At 44.3% G+C, this 10,279-nt stretch overlaps 1 protein-coding gene across 2 annotated transcripts in view; it reads left to right on the top strand.

The window, feature by feature from the left end:
* The first annotated feature begins 407 nt into the window (after positions 1-407).
* wdr27 (WD repeat domain 27) overlaps positions 408-10,279 on the top strand; it is a 398,117-nt gene continuing 388,245 nt past the window's right edge. The window contains exons 1-5 of one of the 2 annotated variants that reach the window (XM_055639236.1): positions 539-626; positions 1,719-1,902; positions 3,208-3,349; positions 5,503-5,627; positions 6,641-6,754. In XM_055639236.1, the coding sequence (XP_055495211.1) occupies positions 1,720-1,902; positions 3,208-3,349; positions 5,503-5,627; positions 6,641-6,754 (564 nt within the window). In that variant the 5' untranslated portion in view covers positions 539-626; position 1,719. Of the gene's footprint in view, positions 627-1,718; positions 1,903-3,207; positions 3,350-5,502; positions 5,628-6,640; positions 6,755-10,279 lie in introns of both variants that reach the window. The other variant, XM_055639235.1, reaches the window with a different exon arrangement.

Below are 10,279 nucleotides of genomic sequence, written 5' to 3'. Positions count from 1 at the left end.
GCAGAACATGGCATGGTGAACATGGTTAATTTTGTTCTGAGAGTTTAATGATTTAACACCTTGCTCAAAATGCATTAATTGGTGCTATTTATTGTCCTTTCTGAATTAATCAGACTGAAGAGATATTTAAGTGTCAACCAGGAGTCTATCATAACTGAAAGACAACTGAAAACCATTTCATCTTTCCATTACTACCTAAACTGTAAACTGGTTACTTCTAATACATTTGTATGAGTGGAATATAATTTATTTTTCAGAATGTTTTGGGTCCGAATGTTGGATTTCCCATCTCTAAGAGAAAGACAATAATATTTTGATTCAGGAGGTTACACAAAAAAGCTGAAGAAACTCAGCGGGTGCAGCAGCATCTATGGAGCGAAGGAAATAGGCACCGAATATTTTGATCCATGTTGTTTGAATCCCTCCCATCCAAATGTACTGATGTACTGCAGCTATCCAATATAATTTTGAACCTGATTTCGATTCATGTTTGGCAGCAGTTTTTGTCCTCCAGAGCGTCCCGTTGTGTTGTTTCGCTGCCATGGGAGACGGTGGAGTCAATGAGAAGCCACAGCCTGGGCGCTCAGCGAAGTGAGGCGTTTTCCCCGGCCATTTGGGACAAGGAGGTGAGGGACATGGCGCAAGGGCAGAACTTTGGAGGGAGATTCCATGAACGGTTCCCCTGGGCCGGGAGCATTTCCACCTCCAATTCCAACCAAAGCCGCCGCCGAAGCCGGGGTCGCGCGCATCAGCCGTGCGCGTATCCGGGGTCGCGCGCATCGCAGCCGAGCGCGTGTCGGGGTCGCGCGCGTCACAGCCGAGCGCATGTCGGGGTCGCGCGCATCGCAGCCGAGCGCGTGTCCGGGGTCGCGCGCATCACAGCCGAGCGCGTATCCGGGGTCGCGCGCATCGCAGCCGAGCGCATGTCGGGGTCGCGCGCATCGCAGCCGAGCGCGTGTCCGGGGTCCGATTCTGCTGGTTGTCGTGTTTGGGTCACGTGCTCCAATCTCTGACCCATAGCAACCCCAGGACCAAAGATCCTATAGGATATTTGCCCAGGACCAGAGTGACCAGCAAGGGGTCTATCAAAGCAGAGTTATTCCCCTCACCCCTGCACTGCTGTAATCTTCACTAAGAAGTGTCAACTTAAAAGAATTGACTCCTATTTGTGAATTCAGCACAATACCGTTTGTACCCTTTCAAATTTTAAAGGGAAATTATGGTTTGAAGAGGTGTGTCATGGAAAATAAAAATTAGATCATTGTGCCCAGTGTGTATTGGCCTCAGAGTAATCAGTGGATGAATTGACGTTCAGATTTCATATACTATGGGAACTGCAAACTACTGGTATATGTTTTATACTGTCTGTGACAGTAATTGGGTTAACTGAACAGAGACATACTGCATGGAAACAGGCCCTTCGGCCCACCTTGTCCATGCCAACATTGAGTTCCAATCTCTATTTCCAACCAAGACTAGCCTCTGATCAGTGATTGTCCTCGACCCCAAAGATGTGGAGGGAAAGTGTATTGTGTTACTCTCCCCTAATTTCAACTGTCCCTGTCCTGGTCACGTGTTCCAGAGTGAATGGGCAGTGATAGTTTATTGTGTTAAAGAAATGACAGTGTGCAGCAACTATTAACTTTACAATGATTTCCAGTGATCCTTTAGCTATTTAATTTTGTAAGTTGGGTAACAGTTTGATTCCTTTGTTTTAGAATGTGTACTGTCCATCAAATTGTGGAAAATTATTATTTGAACGAAGCTGTTAGAGAAGTACATTGTGTTGAGTCCAATACTCCACTGTCACACATTCAGATAGCTTGTTGCTGGCAATATTGTGCCTTCCCTCATAACAAACGAGATGTGTGCATTTGGAATATCCATAATCCTATACTACAGGTAACTTTTCTTTGGAGTAAGAGTAATATGTGTCTTGTTTATCTCACTTTGTTTTTCAAATCACTATGTTATAAATATAATTGTGCAATTGGAAAACATGCATTTTTTAGAGGAATAAGTGCCAGTTTTATATAATAACAGGGTGAGGCTCGCGATTATCTCTTTATCTGGAATAATGGTGACACGGGATGAAGACTGATGTTTCTCTAGTCTAATCTGAACTCCAGTTCTATCAACAATATTGTCTAGCCTTTTAATGATGTCTAGATTTTCCTGGCCCTGTTTGCTTTATGCTGATGCAAAATTCCATTGCCATGTTTATATTAATTTTCAAAAAAATGTTGGGAGGGAGAAAAAGGAATGACTACTATTTTTCTGTGTGGATAGAATCATAACACTTCAATCATTTTGTCTTATACCTTATGTATTTTCATATCTGGCCTTTGTCCACCGTCCTTTTATCAACCCCCCCCCCCCCCCCCCCCCCCCCCCCTCACCTGTACAATCTTTTACCTGCCACAGCCTTTGTCCTGCCCCATCTCTCATCCAATCCTTCCCCCTCCCCCATCAGTCTGAAGAAGGGTTTCAACCCGAGTCAATATCCTTCCATGTTCTCTAGTTATGCTGCCTGACCCGCTGAGTTACTCCAGCACTTAGTGTATTTAATTGTTATGCAGCTTATTCAGTTGCTTCATCGGGCAGGAAATCCAGTTAAAGTAGCACAGTGCCATATACACAGAAGATGCCACAAAATGATTAATAGCCCTGATACTTTCCACAGTGGTTAATTGTACTATTTTATCCAATATTGTACAATTAAATTATTTTGAATAAAATGATTCAACACAGTATTCATGGATGTAAAATCATGGAAATTTAAGGCAGAGTAGGTTACTCAGCTCATTGCCAACCAAAACAGAAGCCATATAGTTTATTCCTACTTCCTAGCTCTTGCTCCTTAACTTTATACCTTAGGGAATTTTTAAATGTGGTGAGAATTTCTGCCTTGACTACTCTTTCAAGGCAGTAAATTCCAGACCACCACTGTGCACTAGATAAAACAAATTCCTCAACACCCCTCTGTTTCCCCTTGCTCTTGAATTCTCCACCTTGGCAGATAAAAGCTGATTTCTTGCAGGTCTTAACTGCTTTATCTTTGTCTACCTTCAGGGAACCATAGATGTGCTTTCCAAGATCACAATGTTCCTTTATAATTAGTCTTTTATTACGTATATGTCCCTAATTTGACCACTCATGTGCCCAAATGTGAAAATATTGACAAATTAATTTATTTGCTTAATATAGAGCCTGGAATTAATAGGCCATCGTCAGTCAGTTACTGCTCTGGCATTTGGACACCGATGTGAACCAACACTTTTGTGTTCTGCAGCTGAAGATTATATAATTATATGGGATGTAGAAGCATGCCGAATGAGGATAGAGCAAGGTACTCATTTTTCTGATTAATTTTACAGCTTTAAGATAATTCTAGTTGTTTGTAGAAATAAAGAACTGCAGATGCTGGTTTACACAAAAGGACACAAAGTGCTGGAGTAACTCAGCGGGTGAGGCAGCCTCTCTGGAGATCATGGATAGGTGACGTTTCAGGTCGGTTCTCCAAACGCCCCAATATAGTCTCTAGTGATGCTGCCTGACCTGCTGAGTTACCCCAGCACTTTGTGTCCAATTCTGGTTGCTTGACAGATTGTACCTACCTAGTTTTACTTTATAATAATCACTAGTGGGGAGGGTGGCGGGGTTAATCATGGGCATTTTTTTTACTTACACAGTAAAAAGGTTATTTTATATTGCGATTTTGACATGAGGATATACTGTTAATTGGTGGTTTGAAGTGATCTGCCTGAGCCTCCAATTTCTAGGTTTAACTTGCTCAGTAGTTAAATTTCTGGTGAAATTTAATTAGCACAACTACGTATCCATGCCAATGACTGTTATGACACTTTGGCATAAATTTGATTGTTTGATGTAGGCGAATAAATAATAGTGAATGGCTTACCTACTGTATGAACATTTCCTTCCAGTTTAATTTCCATTTTATTTCAATTGACATTTTGTATAGGAATATAATGAACAAAAACTGGAAGATCTCCTGTACTTGTTAGTTCAGGTGCAATCACAGGAACAAACATTTAGGACATAATTGTGGTAACACCCTGTAGGTCAGGCACACTTGTGGAAAAGCAGGCTGGGCAAAGACCATTTATCAGAACATTTTGTTGAAGGGCTTTGATCTGAAATGTAAACTCTGTTTCTCTTTCCACAGATGCTGCATGTCCTATTTCTAGCATTTTCTGTTGTTTTAAGACTTTGAGTGTCTACAGTTTTTTGGTTTTCATTTGATGGTTATGTACGATTTGCTTAGAAGTAGTAACAAGAAACCATACAGCATTAAATGTTAGAAGACAGAGCGATCAGCAATGCTGATCTTTTCAAATGTGGAATACACATTTGCAGCGGAGAGTTGGCAGCCCCAACTCTCCGCTGCATTGGGGCTGCCTCTGGCACTCATGCAGAAATCATTGATTTCATCAACTTTACCTCTAACTTCCACCCTTGGACTATCTCTCTCTCTCTCTCTCTCTCTCTCTCTCCCCTTCCTCGATCTTTCTGTCTCCAAAACAGGGGACAGTCAATCAAGTGATGTCAACTATAAACTCATCGACTCCCACACTTATCTGGACAACACCTCCTCACACCCTTGTAAGGATGCCATCCCCTGCTCTCAATTTCTCAGAGTCCGCCACATCTGTCCCCAAGATGGGGCTTCCCACTCTATGACATCCAAGGTATCCTTTTTTTTGTAATTGTGGTTTCCCCCTGTTGTTGTAGATCAATTCCTCATCAGTCTCCCCTGTGTCCCATAGTTCTATTATTTTTCCGCCCCCCCCCCCCAGACAGAACAAGGATAGTTCCCTCATCTTTACCTTTCACTCCATCATCTTCTGCATCCAGCACAGCATTCTCTGACATTTCCTGCACCTTCACATTTCCTCCCTCAGCCACAACTCCTTGCAAACTGTTCACTCATTTTTAGGTAACCTTCCCACCCAAACCACCCCCCCCTTTTTTCCTCCCCTTTGCCACACCCGGGTCAACCAGATTCTGCTCTTCTGGCTTCACATTTCCCTCCTCTTCTCCCTTATCTAACACCCTTTTTCCCCTGCAACCTCAAGAGATGTCCCTACTGCTTGTCGGTTGAGACCTATCTTTAGAGTTGCTAGGAACTGCACTCCCTTTTAAATGTAGATTACTTTTCCCAGTCCTATATCCAATTTATCAATGTACATCAAAGCAAAATCAGCCCCAGAATTGTCCCAGTGGAACAGTGTTAATCACTCACAACTGCTCTGAGAAACTGCTCAGACAGTATTTCATGTTTTTCCCTTCATCTAATATTACTCCAGTTTGTTAACATTCTCCTTAAGCTTGTCAAATAATCTGTGTGAATCCTGGTCAAAGATTTCCTACTGCTGTTTTCAAACAATATAAATAAATATCCAGTCCTTATGAATAACTTCACATAATGTTTACTTTTAGTTGTTTGGATATGATTGATACTGTTCAACTTGATACTTTCAGGCTTTGTACCGAGAGGAACTGTTGTAGGAACTCTTTTGGGAATGGTGCTATATTTATCCTTCAGTCCAGATGATCAAATAGTTGCTACTTGTGCTGGCAACAAAATCTATGTGTTGAACTGTAAGGTAAGTTTAAACAACAGCAGTTATTGTGCATGTGATTTTTAAACTTGGTGATAAAAGATCAACACAATGTTTATGTCCTAGCCTCATTAAGTGTATTATAATTCCTGGAGATCATTTGCTTGGTGCAGGTGAGCTATCTACCTATAGCAGGTTAAAATGTCTGCATTCTGTTGGGTAGAAAGAGTTGCCAGAGCAAATAGTAGAAACTACTGACCAGTACCAGGGAAAGCTGACAATGGATGAGGTGTCTTGGGAAATGTCTGGGAAAATTAAGTGTTCCAAGAATGCAATTATCTGAAATGCCGTGAATATATTTAAACAAATTTGAGGTAAAATGTTTAGAGTATTTGTGTCACTGGGATGTTCACCACATTTTTCTAGTTTATTAACATATTTTAATGGAAATATTTGCCAAAATAATGATTGCTGTTGCTGGAAAGAAAGGCTTCTTTGTTGTTGCCCATATATCTCAATAAACTACAATCTGTCGCACTAATATGGTCTATGAATTTTCAAAAGCAGCCTTTCGTTTGAACTCTGGCTAAATGATTGTTTAAATGACTGAATTACACAGAACTTTGCCATGTATTCTTGGCTTGCCTTCATTTCACATGTTAGCTGTGAGAGAATGAGGTTGCAGAACATTGCATTAAGCATTCCCAGATATGCTGTTGCTCCAATGTTTAGACAATTCAATGAACTAAATTAAAAGTCTACAACTTAATCATTTGATTTATCCTTAATAGAACAATTACTATTATATTTCTCTGAATAAATGACCAGTGTGTGGTACGTCACATTTCTATTACTGATAATCAGATGCATGTGTAAAAGTGAATCACAGAGCTGTAAAGTTGTGAAGGAAGGAAGTCTGGACAAAGGGTCTTGACCCGAAACGTCACCCAGTCTTTCTCTCCAGAGGTGCTGCCTGTCCTGCAGAGTTACTCCAGCTTTTTGTGCCTATCTTAGCAGTAAAGTTGAAGTATTTATCTTTGCATTTAATTCCCTTTTAGCAGGAGGATATTTTGGCTGTTTTCGAAGGCCATATTGGAGTGGTAACGGCTGCAGAATTTTGCCCTTGGCAATCAAACATACTTATATCGATCTCGGAGGACAGGACCTTTAAGGTATGAAAGTTTCAGTTGTAAAAGATTATTTATAAGTAAGATTGTTTATTTTCCAGGAACATTTAATCCACCCACCATGCCCTGATGCTCACAATCAGAGTTTATCAGTCAGTCTGCTGTGATGTTCCCATCTTAATAATGTATCCATATCTCAATTTATGAAGACATAAGGAACTTCAGTTGTTGAAATTGTGTGTAGAATAGAAAGTAACTCAGTGGGCCAATTAACATCTCTGGAGGACATGGATAGGTGACATTTTGGGTCGGGACCATTCTTCAGACCATTCCCAGATTATGGTCACAGATTTTACACCTTCCAAGTGTATGTCATTCATATGACATATCGACCCTTCTGGATCAGTTTTGATTGTTGTATTACTCAGGGCATGAGAATAATAGACATTACTAGCACACCTTGAAAGATGCTAGCACCTGTTTATTCAAAATTTATTTTCTCTGTATCCTTTCCAATTATTTCCAATTACTTTTTACATGATTTGTAATCTTTACTCCAATGGCTACCTGGGACATTTCAGATCATAGACACTGTATGGGGCAAAAAAGCCTCTTGTTTTTGTTTTCTTTTTGTTTTTAAATAGGTGCAGGAGTAGGCCATTCGGCCCTTCGAGCCTGCACCGCCATTCAATATGATCATGGCTGATCATCCAATTCAGTATCCCGTACCTGCCTTCTCTCCATACCCCCTGATCCCTCTAGCCACAAGGGCCACATCTAACTCCCTCTTAAATAAAGCCAATGAACTGGGCCTCAACTACCTTCTGTGGCAGAGAGTTCCAGAGATTCACCACTCTCTGCGTGAACATTTTTTTTCTCATCTCGGTTCTAAAGGATTTCCCCCTTATCCTTAAGCTGTGACCCCTTGTCCTGGACTTCCCCAACATCGGGAACAATCTTCCTGCATCTAGCCTGTCCAATCCCTTAAGAATTTTGTAATCTCCTAAATTCTATCGAGTACAATCCGAGTCTATCCAGTCTTTCTTCATAAGAAAGTCCTGACATCCAAGGAATCAGTCTGGTGAGCCTTCTCTGCACTCCCTCTATGGCAATAATGTCCTTCCTCAGATTTGGAGACCAAAGCTGTACGCAATACTCCAGGTGTGGTCTCACCAAGACCCTGTACAACTGCAGCAGAACCTCCCTGCTCCTATACTCAAATCCTTTTGCTATGAATGCCAACATACCATTCGCTTTCTTTGCTGCCTGCTGCACCTGCATGCCTACTTTCAATGACTGGTGACAGAGGGTGTATAATTTAACTTGCCCCCATCCATTTCATGTTTGAAAAATGGATGCATAGAGTTCTCAACTGTCTAAGGCATTAATGGTTTCGGCAGAATTATAAATAGGGAAACGCGAAGAGAGAGAGAGGGACAGAGAAGGAGAGTGGGGCAGAGAGAGAGGGGCAGAGAGGAGAGGGACAGGAAGGAAAAATTGGCAGAGAGGGAGAGAGGGGTTTGAGGGAGAGAGAGGGAGACATACCATTCGCGAGAGGGGGAGAGCCTGGGGCAGAGAGCAGGAGGGGGAGAGAGGGGCAGAGGGGGGTGACAGAGAGGGGGCAGAGAGAGAAGAGAATGGGGCCCCAGAGAGGGAGATGAAGGGCAAAAATGGATGGGGGGAGAGAGGAATAGGGGGGGGAGAGAGAGAGGCAGAGGGGGAGAGAGAGGGGCAGGGGGGAGCATGAATGGGAAACGAGAAGAGAGAGAGAGGGACAGAGAAGGAGAGGGGAGAGAGGGAGGGCAGAGAGGGAGGGGACAGAGATGGAGCGGGGACGGAGAGGGAGGGGGCAGAGAGGGAGGGGAAGAGAGGGGGGGAGCAGAGACGGAGGGGGGAGAGAGAGGGGGGGGAGAGAGGGGGGCAGAGAGGGGGGGAGAGGAGGGGAGAGTGAGAGGGGGCAGAGAGAGGGTGAGGGGAGAGAGAGAGGGCAGAGAGGGAGAGGGGGAGGGAGAGAGAGAGGGAGAGGGCAAAGCACTGCGAGTTGACCAAAGGACGGCGAGTTCAGCGGGTTCAGTCCAGGGTCCGACTTCATCTCCAACAGCGTCTTTTGAATAACGGAGGGGGGGGGGGGGGGGGGGGGGGGGGGGGGGGGGGGGGGGGTGGGTGACATCATTCACAGTGCGTGTAAGACTGCGCCCAGCCAGCAGACCCATTGTGACATCTTCAGCGACAGCAGCTCGTTTAGATTAAAATTCTTTGGATATCTTTAATCATTTTCAGTAATGTCGAGAAATAAAGCATGACATTTTCAGATAAGTAGATTTTGGACTCAACAGGAAAAATGTCAACCAGAATATGTAAAAATGTTATCGTTACCGCGTTGTTTTTTCATGAAGATGTGATAACACACAAACATACACAAACACACACATGCACATACAAGATCAGACTTTTAATAGTTACTAGACCAAGTGGGACCCATTGGGTCCCATCCCCTCAACGCAGCCTGCGGCAACACACACACACACACACACACACTAACCACCCCATCCACACACACACAGTAACCACCCCCCTCACACACACACTAACTACCCCCATTGATATTATTAATTTGGTCCTTTTACCCCATCCCCCGCCCTATCCACTCATGCATAGCCCCCCTCACAGGCGCGCCTATAGAGGGAGAGGGAGGGGGGTAGAGAGAGAGAGGGCGGAGGCAGAGAGAGGGCAGAGGCAGAGAGAGGGCAGAGGCAGAGGGAGGGCAGAGGCAGAGAGAGGGCAGAGGCAAGGCAGAGAGAGTGCAGAGGCAGAGACAAGAGGCAGAAAGAGGGCAGAGACATGAGGCAGAAAGAGGGCAGAGACAGGCAGAGACAGGCAGAGAGAGGGCAGCGACAGGCAGAGAGAGGGCAGAGACAGAGAGAGGGTAGAGACAGAGGCAGAGAGAGGGGGCAGAGAGGGAGGGGGGTAGAGTTTGAGGGGTGGGGTGGGGGGGGGGGGCGCAGCGTCACAGGGGATGGTTGGTTGCCGAACGCAATACTCCCTCACTCCAGCTCCAGCCCAGGTCCAGTCACCGAGCTCGGCCAGCGGCAGAGAATTCCACAGACTCACCACTCTCTGTGAGAAAAAGTGTTTCCTTGTCTCCGTTCTAAATGGCTTACTCCTTATTCTTAAACTGTGGCCCCGGTTCTAGACTCACCCAACATCGGGAACATGTTTCCTGCCTTTAGCGTGTCCAAACCCTTAAAAATCTTATATGTTTCAATGAGATAGACAATAGGTGCATGAGTAGGCCATTCGGCCCTTCGAGCCAGCACCACCATTCAATGTGATCATGGCTGATCATCCCCAATCAGTCCCCTTTTCTGCCTTCTCCCCATATTCCCTGACTCCGCTATTTTTAAGAGCCCTATCTAGCTCTCTCTTGAAAGCATCCAGAGAACCTGCCTCCACCGCCCTCTGAGGCAGAGATCCCCTCTCATCCTTCTAAACTCCAGAGTGTACAAGCCCAGCTGCTCCATTCCCACAGCATATGACAGTCCCGGGAATTAACCTTGTAAACCTACGCTG

Source organism: Leucoraja erinacea, chromosome 8 (genome assembly GCF_028641065.1).
Source record: "Leucoraja erinacea ecotype New England chromosome 8, Leri_hhj_1, whole genome shotgun sequence".
NCBI lineage: Eukaryota > Metazoa > Chordata > Chondrichthyes > Rajiformes > Rajidae > Leucoraja > Leucoraja erinaceus.
Note: the sequence above shows the minus strand (reverse complement) of the source record. Positions and strands in the feature narration are given on the sequence as shown.